The sequence below is a fragment of the Anthonomus grandis genome, chromosome 14 (assembly GCF_022605725.1).
Source record: "Anthonomus grandis grandis chromosome 14, icAntGran1.3, whole genome shotgun sequence".
Classification (NCBI taxonomy): Eukaryota; Metazoa; Arthropoda; class Insecta; order Coleoptera; family Curculionidae; genus Anthonomus; species Anthonomus grandis.
Window position 1 is genome coordinate 5,321,739 of NC_065559.1, and position 22,278 is coordinate 5,344,016.

Genomic DNA, 22,278 nt, shown 5'->3' on the forward strand with positions numbered 1-22,278 from the left:
TTCAAGGCAACAATTTGTTTCTTATAACGGCTTCAAGTCTGAGTTGTATTTGGCTTCATCTGGGGTGCCTCAAGGATCGAATTTGGGGCCTTTACTGTTCTTACTTCTCATCAATGACCTTTCTCGCGCCTTAACTTGTGAAAACTTACTGTTTGCCGACGATTTGAAAATATATAGCAGAATCAATAGTATTGACGACTGTGTATTTCTCCAACATCTGAGCATAGAAACTGGTGTCTATGCTCAAAGAGGATTTGATAATGCTCTTTTACTGTCTAAGTTTAATATCGATTCTCTTAATTTTAGAAGGATACTTGTTTCTAATAACTTTGTATATAAGCTTACTCACAATCTTATTGATTCGCCCCATCTATCAATGTTAAACTTTAGAGTACCAAGATGTAACTCACGGCTTACCGAAACATTTTATTGTCCTCATTCGAGAACTAACATTGGTAAGAAGTCACCAATTTTTGTTATGACCACAAATTTTAACAGCATCTCTGCTTTGTGCGATATACATAACTGTTCTCTTAGACAAGTAGGTATTTTCACTAGGAAAATTTTCTCCCCTCTTATTTAAGTTAGATGTGTAGGTCTTATAGCTTAAGCACATATTGTATTTTTCAGTTTTTTTTTCATATTTTATATCTGTTACTTGGTGTGCTAGCTTTGTTCTGTAAATGGTTTTGTACTGTTGAACAATAAACAATAAATAAATAAATAAATATAGTTGGGAACTATAATAGGTCCATGGATCAAATGATGTCAAACTTGTCATTTTGGTACTAAAATAGGTGTTTACACCGGAAAAAACTAAATTTAATCTACCCTGTTTGGAAAGCATCAAATTTTAGTGCGCTGCCGTTTACACCGAAAAAAATAATCCTCGTGATGTCATTTGATCCAAGTATTAAATATTTGGTACCCCCGTTGTAAGCGCAGCTATTATCAGCAATTACTCTACCTATATTTATAAATTACATATTACAATAATCAATAATCTCTTTGTCATATAAAAATTCTTCCCGACTATCCTTCTTTAGGGTAAATTTCGAGTCAAAATGTCTGCCGGAATTTATTGCTTCAGCTACAATTTATATAGATATTTTATGTAACATTTGTTGAAAATTAATTTCAACAGATATTAGATTTTAAATAGTAAAGGGTTTTTATTAACATAAGAGACTTATTTATCATTCCGGTCCAAAGAAAAACAAGATGCCTAGCTTTTCATTTCGGTTTGAAATCATAACAAACTCTTTTATCGCGTTGCCGACAAGATTGCATCATCTTATGAAGGAGAAGTTTTGTGTGGTATTATTTTTTTTAAAACAGTTTAGTCCGCATTTATTCGTATAATGAAATAGAACGATTAAAGATCGCTCAGCGAAAGCCAAAAGCTCGTTATCAAAATGAAAATATAAAGTTAATAACATTCGTTCGTGCAATAATAAAGGATATTAATCCTAAAAGCCAGTAAAATTTCGTGCTGCTAAAATATATCGAAATTAATTTCTCGTCCTTCTCACCGCTTCTTTAGTTTAATTTTTAAAAAACCACTTTCTTCATTAATTGTTTTCTCTGGTGTCATTTATGTACTTTACTGTGTGTTTTAATATAGTTATTTAAAACAAACTTTTGTCGGAGTGACTTTTATTTTTGTCGTACAGCCACTTATTAAAATTTTCTCTTTATGTACCCGTAAACCGTACAACATTGTTTCCGTCATTGCTCTGAAAGTCTAAGAAAACCAAATAAATGACCAAAATTAACAGATATGAAGTCAGAAGAATATTTTCGCCAATGTGCGTAAAGCAAATGCACTATTACGTAATAGATTTATATTTTGGAGAGAGAAACCTCTCCTGTCCTTTTGTCACCACAACTCTGAAAAACCCAGTATGTTATATTTAAAAAAAAAAAAAATTGTATTAATTTTTTTTATTAAAAATTGGTAAATACAATAGGTATTTCATTAAAATTACATAACTGTCGATATATTTGTTTTTTTAAGGCACAATAAAAAGTAATTTGAACTATGAAATTACATAAAGTACTTTGTACAGTCGAATTCGTCAAAGTAAAAAAAAGGTAATTGTAAAAATGCAAGAAGTGTCACATACATATATAAACTGTATTCATTTTTTGAATTCATGCCATTTTTGATAAGCTAATATCAACTGTTAGTACTGATTACTAACAACTGTTAAAAATTTACGTACAAATTTAAATTTTATATTAATAGATATCAAATCAAACGCTAAGATACAGTTTATCTAAATTCTAAAGAGGCTTTATAAATTGGAAATTTACAAGATAAGGCATACGCAAATAAATTACCTTTCTTTGAATTTTATAAAAATTCTCCATGTAAAAAATCAGAGAATATTCTTTAAAATTACACAATTTTGAACGTAACTTTTTGGTTATTTAAGTAATGACGTAAGTAATCATAAACGTCGCGCTACTGACAACAGTTATAATTAAATTAGTTTTTTCCAATCTTTAGGTTTTGCCACCGAATATCACAAGCGATCCCGTTATATGAAAGTAATTTCATACAAAACAATCCATAAAGTTTGTTCATTGACATTAAAAATGGCATGTATAAAAAATAGGGTAAACATTAAAAATAAATTTAAAATTTATTTGTAAAAAGTTTGCCTAATATTATCTAACTTATCTTAAGAAAGCTAATACAAAAGAAAAACATTAAAAAAAGAATATTGCATCTATTTTTTACCGAATGTGGTAACGGGCTCCTGTCTGTCCTTCTCTAAATTGTTCCGAGTGATGTTAAACGCTTCGGTTTTGACAAAATCGACTTGTTTGTAAACCGTGTCGCTTTCGTTGCCTTTTGGTAAAGTTTTCGTTGCACTTGCCGGGGGAACTGGTGGGCCTGAAATAATATTTACGTCATTAAAACATTATCAATAAATCTTTTTAGACATTTAAATAATTTCCTTTTAAACCGATAAATCATGCTCAAGATCTAAACAGTTAAATTTTAAATAATTTACCGTTTCAAAAGTTACTACAAGCCCTTTCGCGCTAATCGATTGTCAAAAAGAACCCTGATAAACGTTATATTTTCATGATTTCCCACAACCCTTATAATATAACAATTCTATAGCAAATATATAGAGGTTAAAAATAATTTTACCTACCTTCAAGATCTAAATCTAAATACTGCATTTTTCTGTTGATTTCTAAATAGACATCTACATCACCATCCTGTAAATCGTCGGCTAAAGGGGTCATAGAATGAGGCGTAGGGCTCGGAGCTGCCCTTATTCTTTTCGTCCCGTCGTCGTCGCTTACTTGAAACACTTTTCTCATATTTGCCTCCTAAATTACAAGAAATGTTACGCCAAATTACTTTATTTGATGTGAAATTCAAAAAGTTTATCTATATAAAACACGTGTAGATTTAAACAATGTTTCAGTGAAATAGTAAAAACCATTTTTCACTTCTGACACTATCACTTTGTGACAGCATAGATTATTTGCGAATAGCGTCGACAATTTTTTAAAGATTTCATTTATGGTAATTTTGATAAAACATTATTTATTATAACTTTACAAATTACCTGTAAGGGTGTGGTAGGCTTAAGTTTTCTATCGATCGAAGGTGCGGCAGTTCTCGGCGAAGGAGGTTCAGTATTCGATGAAGTCGAATGTGTATCGGAGAGTTTTCTTTTCGGTTTTAATTCCCTAAAAGCATAAAATTATTATATTTTTTTGCATGTTTTTATTAAAAACTATTTTATATTTAAATTCTACCTCCAAAAACCACACATGGGGCATGAATTAGATAAAATAGGACACCGTTAAAGTCTATATATTTCAACAAGTCGGATCGCTCCTTTCATCTCCTCACCGGCTTTTTTTTTTTGCAAGGTGGCTTTTTTAATAATTGCTAGTTTCAGATTTCTACGTCAATGGGAACAAAATTCATATCTCGACTCTACTATGGGATTTCAAGAATTTGCAGAAGTTATGTTTATGTTAAAAGATACGGTTACTATGAAATGAGTTTTTTTTCTCAGCTACAATACCCAGACACAATTCGTTTTTTAAATGCACAGTAAAATTTTAGCTGTCAGATTTTAACACTTTTTGAAAGCGGTATTTGGAGGGGCTGCCTTAAGAAAAGGCCGATATACTGTGTCACCATAGTTGCAGTGTGATAGCACAAATGAGTCGGTTAAGTTTTATCTTTAAATTGTTCCCTAAAATTCCCTTTTTTTATTAAAAAAAATGTATGCACAAAAGGACCTCTGCACCACCTTGACGTCTTGGTTTTCAAACCTCAGGTTCTCATCAACAATAATACCTAGATTTTTGTACTCATTAACTTAAGGAGTATTATTTAAAATAAGATTACCACTATTTTTAACTGTGTCTTTATTGTAGGTATTTCTGTTTTTTCAAAGCTATCACAGATTTGGGTGTCATTTACAAATTCGTGTATACACGATGTTATAATTACTTGCCCAATGTTAATTATACTACAGGGTGTCCATTTAATATCGGGGTGCTCGATTGCGGTATGTTAATCGAGTTAGAGGAGCAACTTTTTAAAATTCAGAGTCTGAGTCTCACTTGACTCTCTCTTTAACCCTAAAACTGTTTTGCCCTAAAATGTGACGTTGTCTAGTTACTAACAATTTAAAAAAAATTTCACGAAAATCACTGTATCACTTAAATTTTGATATTTACCACCGACGTTTTTTAAAAAATCTATGTAAAGTCCTTGACTAAGTTCATTTTATCTTTCGAACTTCTAAAATTTACTTTTTTATATACGGGGTGATCAAAATCGTTACTTAAATAATGATATTTTCAACTCAATCTTCCGCTATTTTTTTTAAACGGAACACCCTGTATACAAACGCGTTTTGATAAAGCATTCTTTTCTCTTGAACTTATTTTATTATTAAACTATACATTACCAACAAATTTGCCATTATCTCTAATCATTTTCTCAAAATTTGTTCTTAAAGTAAGAATGACACATTTTTCATAGGCATTACAACGTTTATTTTTACTTGAGAATGATTAGAGCACACTGGAAGCGTAAAGTACAAAAAAATAATCTAGAACACAAACAGTTTTAAATGAAGGAATGAAAGTGGCATTCACCAAGTCGGTTGTAACAAATACGAAAATTAGAGTAAGACAAATAAGTATGGACTTACAAATACAGAAATCGTCCGTAGAAAAATGCTACAAGAAAAATAAATATCACTCTCATCAGGTTCAGTTACATCAAGAATTCACCAAAAATATTAACATTAATTTAAAAAATTATAAAAATATATATATACTTGTAGTTTCTACTGCTTCTACTGTCTCTTCTGTAGTTTTTACTACTAGTAGTAAATTTCTCTAGTCTACCGGTTTGTTCCACTTTATATATTTTATCATATTTGAATTGTAATACCTCCTTTACGTAACCGCCTTTTAACTATGTCATCTACGTTTTTATCCCTGTGATATGTACTTTTTTAATTTGAAGAGACAGAACTACGACTTCGGTAAGTGTTTTTGAACGTTTTCCTTTTCCCCCCTTCTTGAAATTCTATGAACCGCATACTGTCATTTTATGTTAACTTAAATTTTTATTACTTTTTAACAAATATTTATAGAGTCCTGAAAATGAATTAAATATAATTCGAAACGTCGGCTAGAAACAAATAGTTTTCTTTAACACTTGATCAATACTCCAACAAAATACCACTTCTAATTATAAAAAAATGAGCTGATGTAGCATCCAACTGTAGCCACTTCTGATGCCTTACAAATTCGGGAAGACCTTGGTCTAGCATGCAAAATCCTCTCTTAAGAAATTAAGAAAAACTTATGCTGTTACACGATGTTCAAAAAAGTATGGACCAATAACAAAATCATGTACTATTCCACCACAAACATTGATGCTCCATCTGTGTTGAAAATTATTGACAAAAACTCGATGGGGATTTTCTGTGTCATAAAAATGAAAGTTATGTCGGTTCACAAAACCATTTCTGTGGAACGTACATTGAGCAGTGAAGAGCACAAATTTGAAAAAAGTCTCGTTTTCTGCTGCTTGATTTTGTGCCCATGGACAGAAAGTTATTCTTTTTTCAAAATCATTTTCGGCAAGTTCTTGATGTAACTGGGCATGATGGGACTGATATTTGTTTCTTGATATTTCTAAGTTTCTACTTATTTGTCTTACACTAATTTCCGGTGTTTCTACAACTGACATGGTGATAGCCAATTGGTTTTCTTCATTTAAAACTGTTTTCGTTCTAGTTTGTTTTTTGTACTCTACGCTTTCAGTATGTTCTAATCATTCTTAAGTAAAAATAAAAGTGGTAATGCCTATGAAAAAATGTGCCATTCTTCCTTTAAGAACAACGGTTAGGGCAAACTTGTTAAAATCAAATTGAAGATAAAAGAACGCTCTATCAAAAGGCTTTATTACACACAGGGTGTTTTAAAGCCTTTTGATAGAGCCATTTAGTACAGTTATTTTCATGCTATTTATATAGTTTCAATAGCACAAAATTGAATTAAAAACATCATTACCATTTCAGTAGAATATTTATTATTGCATTTTGAAATTATTGTTTTTTTTTAAATTTTGTTTTCCTCAACAGAATTCAGGGAGCCTTTTGTGTAAGGGATATCTCTGTAAATCTGCATATTATGCCCTGTTGGCCACCTTGCATTATTAGCTTTTTTCTTTAGTTACAAATTCTTCGATTTTTTTTTTGTTATTGGTAAATGGTAAAATACTCAATATTTAGTGGAATTTTGTAATATTTGAAATTTTGTAAAAGTTAATACACCTACCTATTAGTTTATTAGTTTTATTCTCTGTGTTTAATTGCTGTAATTTCTTGGTGACTAATAAACGTCTTATTATAAATTATTATATAAATTAATTTTTAAAAGTAGCCCCTCTAACTGAATTAACATTTTCCCTATTAGAGGTTTTTTCCGTTTCAAGATTTAGCTGCATTCGAGCATCGCGTTATTGAATGGATACCCCGTAGAATGAATAACAGCGGTCCAAGAATAGAGCTCTGCGAAACCCCCCTGCTTAGCGGCAAAAAAGACGATAAGTTATTATCAATTTTAATTTTATCGATTAGTTGTGAAAAAAACTCGTAGTAGGATCTGAAAATAAATAGGAGAGCATTGCACACAATATGCGATACTCAATCGTATCAAATGCCTTACTAAAATCTAGCAGCAGTAGGGCTGTATTTTTGCCACAATCATACGCTTTTACAATGTCATCTAAAAACTTAATTAGGGCTGCAGTTATACCGTGGAACTTTCGAAAGCCAGATTGATAGACAGGCATCAGACTATTTCGATTCAAGAACTCTATTACTAGCTGGTAAATAACCTTTTCTAAGATTTTTCCCATTTTGGACAAAAGGCTGATAGGTATCAGATCAGAAACAGATATAAGCTATATGACCTTGGGACGTGGTTTAATAGCCTTTTTCCATTGTTATTAGAGCTCCGATTTTAAAATGCAAAAATCAAATATATGAGCCAAGAAAGGTATTATTACCGATTCGCAAAGCTGATATTTTATTTTTCCCAGAAGGATTTGATTTTACCTCGCTTAGCTCGAAATAATTATCAATTTTATGTTTGTTTTTATGGTATTCTAAAGTGGCATCATTGATCGAAGGGGCAACCTGACCAACGACATCTATAAAATATTTATTAATATGCTCTATATCTATTAAAAAGTAATGGTAAATCTAAATTGTACTTTTTTTAAAAGTATGCCAAATAGCTTTTTGGTTTGGAGACCGTGAAACAAATTCTATGTAAGCCTTTTTTTCATTAAGTGTCGCCTGTGTAAAAATGTACACACTTTCCAATCAAAATTGTTTTTTGTCTGTTATACTTAAACAATAATTTACTTCGATCTTTTTTCTTAACATTTAAAATGTCTGTAAACCGAGGTGCCTTGGGCTTAGTTAAAATAGTTAGACTTTAATTGCATTAACAAGAAACCATGAAACTGGACAAACAAAATCACTGCAAGCAAGTTCCATAAGAGAAATACTGTGACAAAACTTGGATTTATATTAAAAAATCATTTTCACCTACCTATTCACAGTTGGCGGTAGCATAAGCTGGGACTCGGTCAAAAGCGGACTCGGAAGATTCGAATAGCCCGGGGTCGAAGAAGAATGTGAGTGTGCAGGTGAAGATGGCTCAAGATCTTGCATTGCTTCCAGATCATACCTAAAAACCTAATTAAAAAAAAAACGGCGATGTAACATAATTAATTTTCGACAACATAGAGTACTTACAGACGTCACAGAACTAGTGCTGGGCTTGGGTGATATATCGTATCTAAATATAATACCTTCGGCGCATTTGGTTGGAGCGGCATTATTGTAACAATGCCTTCGTTGTAAAGTGTTTTTCTCAGTCTCGGTTTCGACGTTATGAGACCGCGGGAAGTCGTACATGTCATCGGTGAGGATTTTCTGGTTTAAACAAGTTTCATTGCTATTATAAGTTTTACTATAAATGGTGTTACTTAATGGTGTGTTAAGATTTAAAGGAAGTATTTCTGGACCAATTTTGTCGAAAAGTAGCAAACAACACCCTGTGTTTCGTTCTCTCTCCTTTTGTTACTTTTTTGCTAATTTTACTTATTTTTAGTTAATTTTTCTTTAAAGTTTAAGATATTTAATAATTAGTTCGGCAATACTTTGTTTATTTTGGTTTATTTACATTGATTTTACATATAAAAGTTCACCCGGTATAACACATGCGTTTCTTGGTAAATTGTTAATATTTAAACTCGTCCTATCTTACATTTCCTTGCTCTCTTACTCCAATGTCCCTTCCATAAAGCCTTGCTCTTTTATCCTACTTTACTTTAATTTACGGAACATGTGTGCGATACCGAAAAGCAGTAGTATAGTCTGGTAAGTGGATCTGAAACAGCGGCAGGAATGTGGGCCAAAATATTCGACGTTGCCACGTTTAACCTCAAAACGTAATTGTGCGGGACTTACTTGCTAATAATATGCAATATAAGATTTTTTACAATCACAAGATATAATGGATAAAATGTTAAGAATTATAATCTAAATAGTTATTCCATTTTGGCTTTAATACGGAATTGTTTTACCATTAAATATGGTACAATTAAATGTTTGTCCAAAAAATAGATCATGTTTAGTAAATCTGGCAATATTACGTGCCAACTCTACATTCCTACTTCTACTCCCCTACTTCTTATATAATAGGGGTCTGGTTTCCCTCGCCGCACGTGTTTTTGTTATGAATGATTTCGACAGTTCATTGGACAGCGTCTTTGTCACTTGTTTACAATGCTTGCTGCCGTTTCAAAACATTGATTACTATTGAAGGGTGGACAGTGGCGTAGGTTTTGTCATTGATTTTTGGATTCCGTTTATTTTATATGTTATTTATTATTTTGTTTTATTTGTGGCTATTAATTAAAAAAACTGATATTAGTGTTGTGTATACCTATAAGTAGGTAGTGTAATTTTCGTAGGTTTGGAGTTTCACTGTTTTATTACTTACATGAAATACCTAATATTTAATTTTTTACTTTGTTTTATTATTGTCTACATACATATATGCGAATAATAACATTTATTATAATGAATAAATTCACTGAGGGTAAGGTCCTTCATAGTCAATCGAGGGAAGTGATAACAAACGTTTACAGGTAAGTTATAATAATTTATTTTAAAAAGTGAAATACATTGTGCCTCTTAAAAAAACAGTAGTTTATATTATATTTTATTGCTTTTTGTATACCAACTATGCATTCAAAATGTTGTTATTAGGATTTGCGATGAAGAAGCTGCAAATAATTCGATGAAATTGCCTCTTAAGCGTAAGCTTGATCGCGTTTCCCTTTATACCGGAGTCTCCGTATCATCTGTGAGAAAAATTCACAAGGAAGATGAAGAAAGGCGACAAAATAACCCTGATGAAATGTTAGCCAGTCCAGGGAAAAAATGGCCACGGAAAACTGTCGTCGAAAAAGAAGACAGTTTTCATTTTCAAATATTTAGGTATTGTATCACCAGATTTTACCTGGAATATAAAGTGGGTGGTTCCGACAACTAGAAAGTTGTTAAGAAAATTAAAAGAAGAGGCAAATTTTTCTTATTCCAGGGAAACACTTCGGCTTTTATTAAAGTCAAATGGCTTTTTTTGGCGTAAGTGTCAAAATAAGAGGAAAATCTTAATGGAGAGGCCCAATATTCTTTTCTGGAGATACAAATATCTTCGCGAAATACGAAAATATCGTGAAGAAGGCCGAAACATTATTTACTTGGACGAAACTTGGGTGGTTAACGATTTGACGTTCAAGAAATGTTGGCAGAGCGATACGGTTACTGGTGGTTTAAAAAAAAATTAATTCAACGGGTAAGCATACAATACAAAACAGTGTGTATAAGTTACAGTCATATATTTTTTCACGGGCAAGGGACCCGTTAAATTTGAGAAATATATATATTTTAAATGATATTTTAGGTCGGCTAATAATTGTTCATGCAGGTTCCGACAAGGGTTTTGTGGACAATACCTGTTTAATATTTAAAGCCGGATTGGCCACAGGTGATTACCATGGCGAAATGAATAGGAAAAATTTTACTAGATGGCTCACGGAAAAACTTCTCCCAAATATACCTGCCAATTCGGTAATAGTGTTAGACAATGCTCCTTATCATTCGGTGCAGGAGGATAAAACCCCAACAAAATCCTCTTTAAAAAGAGATATAATCGCCTGGTTAACTAAGAAAGTAACTATAACAACTTAATTAAGCCTTTTGAACTGATAAATTTTAAATTTTAAATATATAAATGTACGTACATAATATGTACATACACGGTGAGCTAATGAAAACTTTCCACCCCAGTTTCTTCAGATACTTTCTTTAAAAAAAAAATGTTGATGATCGTTTTTTGACTTCAGGCGAACAAATTTATTTGGTATTTTCAATCCCTTCACTCTAACCCCCATGCGGGGGTGACTATCAACCGCAAAATCTTAAATAGGAAGGGGTGTTGAGTGATACCCTTACCATTTAAGATTTTGGAGTTGATAGTCACCCCTGCGTGGGGTTAAAGTTAAGGGGGGGTTAAAGTTAAAAAATGGGGTTGAATAAGGTTTATCCTGTATATTATTATGTATTACATATACTATATGTTATAGGTATAAGTCACGATGCAAGTGCCAGAAAATTTGATCTTTTCGATTTGGTTTTACGCCACAAACCACCTGGTGACCAAAAAAATTATATAGTAGATCGGATTATAAGGTCCCATGGGCATACTCCATTAAGAACACCGTCTTATTTATGCGAGTTAAACCCAATTGAATTAGCTTGGGCAAGGCTCAAATTTTTAATAAGAAGTACTAATACGACTGGCAATTTTAACATTACAACCTTAAAGGAGGTTACTGAGGATTCTATATCCTCGATTTCCGAAAATGATTGGCAGAAATTTTGCCAGAACGTCAGAACTGCGGAGGATAAATTCTGGGAAACTGACCAAATCATGGAAGAAATCGAGCCCCTTGTCATCACAATAGGAAATGAGGACAGTGACACTAATGACAGTAGTAGTGAATACGATAGTGAATACGAGGCTGAAGGTAAAGAAAACGAGCTCGCCTATTCACCAGTGAAAATAAAAACATGTTTAAGTGAGACTTAAAAAAAACATTAATATAAATAACAGTAAACGAAAAATTAGGTAAGTTATTTACCTTATATTTTTCTCAAATTACCTTACTTTTTCGGAAATACCAAAAAGAGTGAAAATTTCGCATAAAAAAACATAAAAATTCCCGTTCCTAGTTTAACCGAACTTTTATCAAACGCTTATGCTGTTCGCTTTTTATAATCTATACCAGGTGGCTCATTTTAGTCGACGTTTGAGTTTTGTTTTGTTTTTTTTAATAATAATATACACGTATTATTGCAGTGACGTGGCCCCCTGTGACCTTAGCAACTTTTGTTTAAACTTTGTTTTTAAATTCGGCTTAGCAACAGAGATATTTGCATGCGACCCTGTATACAAGGTGTTCCACAATCAACGTCACAGGCTATAACTTTTTTATTTTTAAGAATATTTTTTTTAATATATTTTTAATAGCTATAGGAGCACTACCCAAAATTAATTAAAAAAACTACCCCCGACAAATTCATTTTTGGGGGATGTATTAGCTTTTTTAAGTAATTTTGGATAGTGGTCCTATAGCTATTAATTTTTTTTTTAATTTTTATAGTTAAAAATAAAAAAGTTATAGCCTGTGACATTGATTGTGGGACACCCTGTATACCAAAAAAAAAGAACTTATTTCTAAAACCATAAAACATACAAATAAATAATTAATTAGGAAAATTTATTTTGATAAATTTTAAAATTATTTTCCTTAAATCGAATTTAAATAGTTTCACTTAATACCACACGTCACTGTCCATTTTATGAATGAAGTCGGCCATGTTGTCTCCACTACTGCATTCCCCTTACCTCAGGCCGAAGTGTTTCAGATCCGTCTGCCACACTGTACTACAGCAATTATTGGATCGGTACCTAAATCTCATGCGAGATAATACCGAAGTGCATCACGTCTTCGTCGATTTAACGAAAGCTGATTGGGGTGTTCCTTATATCAACATATTTTACGTCATTTATTACTAGGGTAAGTCGAGTCACTTTTTGCTGTCACGTTAAATTGTGTCTCTTCTTATTTTGTTTATATTTTATTTCGCTCTTTACATCGTCACTGTACGTCGAAAACAGAAGGATTATCTTTTTCAGTGTGTCTGGAGCAGCATCCCTATTTTTTTTTAGTCTGGCCTTGATAACTTGATAAATAATTAAGATTGCAATAACCTTGATTTAATTAATTAAACATATATTATAAACAGGCCCGAAACACCCTGTATCATAAAAATACCTCTATCATAGGTCCCTCTTCCTTGAAATTATGACATACCATTAAGTAAGACTCTACATATTTGTAAAGTATTTTGTATCTGTTATTGCCTAATAAACACCAAATATTTTACACATGCAGTTACCCCAGACATTTAAAAAAGTTTGTTATATTTGTCATATAGATGGAAAACACTTAAATTACCTGTGTTCCTATTTTAGTTTTATCTTCGGTGTCTTTTCTGAAATTAAAAAATGTCTATTAGAAATCAAGGTACAAAAGCTGGGGATTTCTGACAAGTATGTTGTAAGTTGAATAGTACTACACGAAAATGAGGGCATAAACCAAAAATCGCATTAAGAATTCTTTTCCAACTTTCGTACAGATTCTTACAAGGTTGCTAAAAAAGAATAAAACTAATACTATTTCATGTGCATATTATGATTTTTTTTTTAAATAAGTGCAAAGTTGGTGCGTGGTGTTTACACTGTTTTGAACTTCTATTTTATTTAATTTCACAAAAAAGCCAATGTACTTACTCTTGTTTCGATGGTGTAGAATTTAGGTTTAAGTAACATGGCGGCGGCGTGATATGTGGCGGTTTTGGGGGCCTCGGGGGCGGCAAGGTTAGCTGCGGATTGCCCGGTTTTACGAACCTTTGAGTTGCTGAAGTTTCCATATGGATAGAACTGTCGGACGGGCGAGACTTCTTTGATATGTCTGAAAAAAGTGAAATCAAGATATCAAGTACATTAATTATATCATATATTAATTATTAATAAATAATACATTTTAACGTTCTTTGTGATAATTTTTTGATGTTGTTAAAATTTAATTCACTGATGGTATTTTGATATGGTATCTAAATATTTTGTTAAAGCATGTCCTCCTTTAAGCACTTTCCCAAACCTTGGAATCCAGAGATCCCAACATAGAATATATAATTTATTCTATAAAGAACTAAAAAAAAAACTAATGGTATGATTAAATATGGACTCACAGGTCTTTTTTACAATAATATCTTTTTGTTTTCACCGTTTCCAAGATAACCATAGTCGTCACACAACATGGACACTGTATATCATATTAATATTTATTTATTTTTTATATTCTTACAATTACATTGAAAATGTACATGTGAAAATTACTCAGTGGTATAAAATAGGAATAGAAAAAGGAAATAGGACAAAAATACTAAGGTAACTACATATATAAAGTAACTAAAAAAACAGAGAAAACATGAAAAAAAAAACAAATACCTGCATATACTATAAACCATATCGAGATCTAATTTATCTCTATATTGATTCAGATTATAAAAGTTTAAAAAATTCTTTAATAACTTACAGCTTTTCATAGCCTTTCTTTGAATAGAGTGTTAAATTCAAATCATCCAAAATTATTATATCTACATTCTTATCTAAAATACTTTTAAATTTATTAAAAAGTTGAACTAATAAGAGAAAAGCAACAAATACTAACATCTCAATTTCAATTACAAACACAATTTGAAGACAATTTCCTTCATTCAGGATTTTGAATAGTCAGAGACTGTGAAAATAACTTTTACTAGAAAATCATTGGTGAACTGGGGGGCAGTGGCGACTTTATTTCGGTAAAACTTAAATAGTTTACTGTTAACAAATTTCTATTATATTTAAAAATTTACCTGAATCATTTCCCATATGTACCCACTCGTCGTCATTAAATACACTGTCCGAATCTGTGGGACTCTGCAAGGGACTACCCTGTTCATCTTTGTTACTTCTTCTTGGACCCAGCGATCTAGGACAGTCGTAGAATCTAGGATCTTGCAAATCATTAACGTAGTTCCTATCGGCCACGTTGCCATAATTAACGTAACTGCTTTGCGGATGGTACTCGTAGGAATCGTTGTTGTGAGATATACAACGGTTACTGTCCCTGTTATTGTATTCTAAAAGAGATCTGACGTCTTTTGGGTCTCGAACAGGAGACTTGCCTGGAAAAGTGTTATTGAATAGGTTGTCTAAATTACAAACAATTTAATTTACCTGTAATACATTCTGATATGGCAATATACGGACTTGGACTAGCTGGTGAGATAGGCGGTGTTTCAGTAAATTTCTGACTGTGGAGATTCTCAGTGAATTCAATGCCATCAGGAATATTCATAGGCAACCCAACTAGAAAAATATGAATATGATGTATTCAAATACGATAAAATAATTGAATAAAAGTTCCAATGTTTTTAAATTGATCATTTATTTATTGATCCCTAAAAATCCGACGAATCTACCACTTCTACTGTATAATTAGGGGATTGTTAAATAGCAAGTAAATTGATAGCAAGAATGAATAAAAATGATAAATATAAATGTTTAAAAAAACAGAAGTCATATTGTTGAAATTTATTAATCTACTATACTTGAGGTTATAAAACAGTAAGCCATTACATTCTCTAAAAAAAAAATATGAGTAATACTAAAAAAGAAACAACAAATCGATTCTTCAGTGTTTCTGTCAAATTCTATTCTAATGTTTTTTATGCTTATGTTTAAAGATATAGATTTTATCTATTACTTTGAAAAAAAATATATTAGAAGCTTATGCTTTCTTATCTAAATACATAATATGTTACATTACTATTACTAAGTATTACTGATCATATGTTTCCAATGAACCTTTTTATTTAGGTTTTGTGTGACAAACTTTAATGATTTGAACAACTGAAAATGATTTCCTTGTTTCTTACAAAGAAATTGTATTCCAATATATTGGTGAAATGTTAGTTTAAATTGCTTTTACATGTCTAACATGCAAGTCTCGTCTGAAGTCGATTTACATAAACATTTTTCAATGTACAATCACTATATAGTATATTTTATCAATATGAATTGCAAAACGAATTTGTGAGCTTCAATATGTATCATACAAAGGTTTATAATATTAAATGGTAGCATAATATACTTGTGTATTTATCTGGCAGCTACTGATTGATTGCACAGTGAAGCTTTCATTTTTAGTAATTATATTCCCGATTTTAAATGAAAATTGACATATCGAAGGTGACACAAGTAAAATTATTAATATGTATATAAATTTGATTCATGATATGTGAATAATATGTGATAATATGTGGTAAACTGTTGTATTAGATATTCTAAAAAATATATTATTCAAGCAACCATTAGTTGACTAGCAGTGTTAAATTTAAAAAATGTTAAACATGAAGGTGAAAATTCAGTTAAAGGTAAGTTTTGGAATTCATATAATTTTAGCTTTAAAATAAATATTATTCTCCTATTATCTTACTATACCTGTAGCAATAATTTGAACATTTGGGCTTGCATAATTTTAATAAATATATAGTTATACCTATAGGAATACATAGGATATTGCTGTATGCTTATTAAATAGTTTTGGCAAAGAAACTTCACTAACACAAAAAAAAATAATTTGCCATGCCTTCCTTGCTACATATTAGTTTGTTGTTGAAAAACCCAGTTTTTATCTTCAATTTATAATCAATATGTACATATCTTGGTAGATATGCAAATGCTTGGTAAATATTTTACAAAAATGATCAAACATTTCTAGGAACAGCCTGATAATTAACTATCAGTTTTTATTATATAAACAGTAGATTTTGGTCTTACAACACCTATATTTTTACTTTAGCAAATTGCAGTTTTTAATGCGTTTTTTAGTGAAATTATTCCTGGCTATATACTAGTAATATTAATAGGAAAATACTATGTATTTCAAAATCCTTTTTACAAAGCACTTATAAATGTTATAGGAAATACAATGAACTTGTTTGTATGTGTGTGTTTCAATTCAAAAGATCTGCATATCTCTAGTTCAAACAAAATGAAATTTAGTATTTAAACAGCATTATACTTCATACAAGCTAATAATAGTACCTAATATGTTTATGAGGTTATTACTTCCTCTAAGAATAAGCTCTGCGCTGGACCAGATGGAATTCCGGCATTCTTCCTAAAGAAATGTGTTTGTGTTCTTATGAAACCAATACTGTTCATTTTTAACAAATCTCTAGGTACTGGTTCTTATCCCACTCTCTGGAAGAGAAGTTTTCTAAAACCCATTTTTAAATCTGATAGTAGAAATGAAATTTCCAATTATCGGGCTGTGTGTAACCAATCTGAGTTGCCAAAGCTGCTTGACTACCTGGTCAGTCATAGGATTGCCTGGAGTTTTAAATCTTTATTTAATCCTGAGCAATTTGGATTTATAAAAGGCAGATCTACTGATGCTGTATGTCAACTACCTCTACCGCTGCTTGAAGAAGGGACTTCAGGTTGACTCAATATATACAGATTTTTCCAAGGCTTTTGATAGGGTTAACCATGGGGTACTCTTGCAGAAGCTTAGGGCTTTAGGTATTGTGGGGCCTCTTCTTCAGTGGATCTCGGGATTCATCAGAGGTAGAACCCAGATTGTTAATCTTGGAGGTACATGTTCCTCTGAAATTTTGGTGCCACAGGGCTCTCGCTCAGGCCCTGTTTTGTTTTGCCTCTTTTTGATTGATTTAGTTTGGAAACTTGAAAATTGTCGTGTGCTAATGTTTCCTGATGATGTGAAGCTATTTAGGCCTATCACATCCCTTTCCGATGCTGTGCTCCTGCAAAAAGACCTTAATTTGTTCTTTGATTGGTGCCACTTGAATAGAATGTCCCTTAATATCAATAAGTGCCATAAGATTACTTTTTCTAAGCAAAGAAACCCTATTGCTTTTCTTTATAAAATAAATAATGTAGCAATTGGTGTCAAAACAGAGGTTTCTCACTTAGGAATATTTATTGACTCCAGGTTGTCTTTTAAAAGTCACATCAATCAGGTTCTTTCTTTTTCAAGCTTCCTTGTATGTCCTCGGAGATGATGGTTTTGGCTATAGTGGAAAAGGTTCACCAAATTGCACTGGTAATCTTGTAGGTTTCGATGAGATCGCCTCTATGTCTTCGCTCTCTGAGAGTGGTCAAACCAAACCTGATTAATCTTTCTGGATATGGCACCTCGCTTAATTCGTAAGGGATTTTTGTTACTTTGCGCTGTAATTTCTCCAATTGGTCTATATCTTTAATATAATATGGGTTCCATACAACAAAGACATATTCTATTTTTGGTCTTATGTAACTTTTGTATGGAGTGGATATCATTTCAATAGAATGGTCCCTAAAAGCTTGCTTTATCAGATAGACTAGCGAGTTTGCTTTTTTACAAATTCTGGTTATATGACGTTCCCATTTTAGGTCTGATGTTATTAGGACTCCTAGATCATTTTGTTCGTTCACTGATTTTAAGGCACATCCATCCAAAAAATATTCATTATCAGGATTATCTGGACCGATCCTCAACACTGTGCATTTGGATGTGTTTAGTTTCATACCCCATTGCCTTGACCACATCTCAACATTTTGCAGGTCTGTCTGGAGCAGCGCTGCGCTGGTTAGAGGATAAGCATATATTTTGCAGTCATCTGCAAACAGACTTGTGTCCATCTTTATAACTCCAACTAGATCAAACAAATATGATGTAAAAAGCACTGGGCCAACTACCGATCCCTGGATAACGCCGCTGCTCACTCGATGTGGACTGGACAGCTCCCCATTGACTATAACCTGGTAGAATCTCTCATTCAGTAATGCCTTGATCAGATCAAGCAGCTTTCCTCTGACTCCAAAATGCTTCAGCTTTGCCATTAAGAGCTTGTGCGGGACTTTATCAAATGCCTTTTCATAGTCAAGATATATTATGTCTGTTGGCTGGCCATTGTCGTGATGAGTCCCTTTTCATATTATACAAGCGCTTCTTCGACTTTCTCTTTTGTAAAATTAATAGTTACAATTGAGGGTTGCACCCTGCTGTGATTAGGCAATAATGGAATTGGATATGCATCCTTCGTGAATGCTGTATCAAACTGTTCTGCGAATGTTTCCGCCATGGACTTGCTGTCTAGAAACTGCTGGGTTGCTGTATCTTTTAGGTTTATGGTTGAGATTTTCGAGTTTAAGTTGCGATTTACATATTTAAATAGTTTCTTTGGCAAGGCCGAGTTCCATGGTTTTTGGAGGTTTGTTTTCACAGGTCTGGTAGGAATGTATTGTTCAATAGCACCATTCACAACATTTTGAAAGTTTTCGAAGATCGATTTGTTCGCATGCGCTGGTTGGAGTTGAATGAAGTGGGTGATTTCTTCATAGTTTGCAGTGTAAAAGTTCCTTCTTACAATTATATGTGTTTGTTTGGGTGGAATTTTTAGTTGTGTTTTTGCTTTTATTACAACATGGTCGCTGCGGCCAATGGGAGGTTCTGAGCAAAGATCAAAGATGCTTTTAGGATCTTTAGTTAAAGAATATTATTTCATAGTGGCTTTAATTAATTAACTCATCTACACCTTTCATTGAATTATAGATAGTTTTGTATATGAATATATATGTTTGTATGGGTATAACATGTAACACTTTTGTAAATGGATTCCATAACTAAATAAATATAATCTAATTACATTAATGTAAAGGAGAAGAACAATAAATGTAAGTGTAAGGAAGCACAAAGGAGAATTTCAAGAATTCAATTTCAGAAAGCAATTGCCCAAAACTTGTTAAGAGGATCCAAGACTTAATTTTGAAACAGGGTTTTTATTCTAAATTCAATAATAAGGTTACTTTGCCTAAAATGCCTAATATTGTGACTAATTTTATTACTGCATAAGTGTCTAATCGTTCAACTGATATAAATATGTTGAATTTGACAAATTTTGATAAAGACTGTATTAATATGTAAATTTATGTAACAATTTACAGATTTTATTAAAAACATAACCAATATTAATATTCCATTTAAGTACACTGTCAAAATATACACCTAAGTATTTTAAACTATTCACACAGTCAATTATAGTGCTACTCTATTAAGGATTGTAGTTTAGATAATCAAAATTATGTAAACATATTGTGGTAAACATTTAAAATTAAAAAATTTAAACAACATTTTAAGCCCTTTTCAATTAATTTACTAATAGAACTAGTCAAAGCAATAGGCCTGGAGTGACTACCAGACTAATATAGAGGGATAATAATTGTCTTGCATTTAATTTTTTAATGAGTTAATAATTGTTGTAAGATCATTAACTGAAATAGGAAAAGAAATTATGTTTGACCTTTGATTTGAAAAATGTTGATCAATAAACAATCCTAATCACATAAAAACTTTCCAGAAATTTTATAGGAAAATATGCTTAGAAGTGTGAGATGTACCTAATACCTTAAAATATCTCAGAAATATTAAGTCATATTCCACATACACATTACTTGACTGGGTTATCAAAATATGACCAGTAAAACTTCTTTTATGCTTTTTTAGGTTTGAATGTTCCTTTCAACTAATTTACCTCAAAAAGCAAACTTAATCTGTATTTTTAAAGCAACTCTTAAATACTGTTTTTGGATGGTAACCTCGGATTGTCTATTTAAAGACATATTTTAAAAAGCACAATCTATATGTTAATACTGATTCCACTAAAACTCTTTAAACTTAATTCTTGCCAATAAATTAAACAACTTACTGTCTTCATCCTCATTGGTCGACTTCAAGCCACACACCCTACAAATACATGTAACCCAAGATTTCATTTCTTCCTGTGTGTCAGCAGCTAAATAATAAGTACGGCTTGGAGTTTTAATATCAAAAACATGGTCGAACTTAAGGTGCCTGTCTTCATGTTTCAATCCGAGATCAACCTACAAATATTTATCTGAATAGTCAAGAGCCCTTTGTTCAAAGTTCTTTTAAATGTCTACCTGCTCGCAATGGTCTAAATCAATTACACCCTTAGTTTTTCGCCTATTCCTATCAGTGTAATAGGTCAGAATATATTGGCCAGGTATATCACCAGAATGTGTAAGTAAAAACCAGCGTCTCCTCCACTTCTAAAAGTTGCAACAACAAATGTGTAATTATTGCTAATCATATTACTTATCTGTTTATGGTATCTTTGGATCATGAATCATCTTTTAGAAAAATAGGATTCCCACTACTTGACATATGAATTAGGAGATCTAATTGACTTAATCAGTGAAGCCATGCAACTTGCAATAAGGACATTGTTAACTTACAGCTCGGAAAATTCGCTTTGCCGGTGGTGATTTGGTAAGCCAGCCCTCAAACACTACTTCTTCTGATGATTTAGCCATCTTTAAGAATACCTATATGAAAGTTACTGAAGTATGATTAGCTTGATGACTAATTTATTGCACTGTTTAACAAGAATCATTGCACTGATATGTTTGATTAGTATTCGATAAATCTCATAAGATCGTTATGCTTAAAATGCATGAGCAAATGCACATTGTTCTTAAAAATACTGTAGGAACCTAAGGCTAAAAGGTAGTTTTCTTGTGTTCAGTTTGGCTAAAATAAATATAGGAAAATAAAAAATAAATGTTTTTTGTCATATGACTTGACACTATTGACACTTGTTTAAAACCATTTTCGGGGGACGATATGGTGCGCTCACACTAGGATGACGACTGACGTCTGACATAAACGCAAAACTAAACAGATAAAACTGGAAAAATAAGGTTTTCTTATATTTATATAATAGAAAAAAGCATTAGAAAAAATGTCGTATCTCTCTTTTGATTTACCATTAACTTTAAAAATATTTTTATTAGAAATAGAACACGTTAAGTGAATAGGAACGATTGCGATTGGATCGCAGGACAAGCGATTTCCATAAAACCCTCGTAATCGCAAAAGTAAAAGGATCATAATATAAGGCAAAAATGTTTTATTGTATGAGTGTAGTTTAATCTAAATGACATAATATGACAATTAAAATGTTTCAATACCTCTCATATGACTTAACAGAGATTACTTTTGCGGTTTATTGTTAAGTTACTGATATGGTGCGATCACACTGGGATGACAGGTGACCTCTGACGTAAACGTAAAACTAAACGAATAAAATTGAAAATTTAATCAATTAATCTGGAAATTTTACTACATTTTAGTGGGTATAACCGCAAACATTTCTGTCATATGAATTGACGTCTTGTCAATGTTTCTACAAGTTACTTGGCAACACAGCTTTTCTTACCTTTGTATTTTGCATGTTACGGTGATGCCACGTCGAAGATTTCCTCCCAAATCTTGAGAAATATTTATGTTTACTAATCCAAAGAGAAGCCGAAAGAATGTGAAAAAAACGTTTTGATAATAATTTTTATTTCAGTTTTAAGAAAAAATAATTAACAGCCACGAATGTTTTTTGTTTCATCGAAAACAAAATACAATACCATATT

The 22,278-nt window shown here is 31.8% G+C and overlaps 1 protein-coding gene across 1 annotated transcript; it reads right to left on the reverse strand.

Moving 5' to 3' along the window:
- Window positions 1-2,629: 2,629 nt before the first annotated feature.
- Window positions 2,630-21,419, reverse strand: LOC126744441 (protein daughter of sevenless). Its single transcript, XM_050451865.1, has 12 exons — window positions 21,091-21,419; window positions 20,776-20,904; window positions 20,541-20,715; window positions 15,004-15,135; window positions 14,640-14,951; window positions 13,510-13,690; window positions 13,175-13,211; window positions 8,337-8,516; window positions 8,131-8,276; window positions 3,594-3,717; window positions 3,171-3,351; window positions 2,630-2,902 (listed from the first exon to the last, which is right to left on the reverse strand). The coding sequence occupies exons 1-12, from the start codon at window positions 21,166-21,168 to the stop codon at window positions 2,736-2,738; spliced, it is 1,842 nt and encodes a 613-aa protein (XP_050307822.1). The 5' UTR covers window positions 21,169-21,419; the 3' UTR covers window positions 2,630-2,735.
- Window positions 21,420-22,278: the final 859 nt, after the last annotated feature.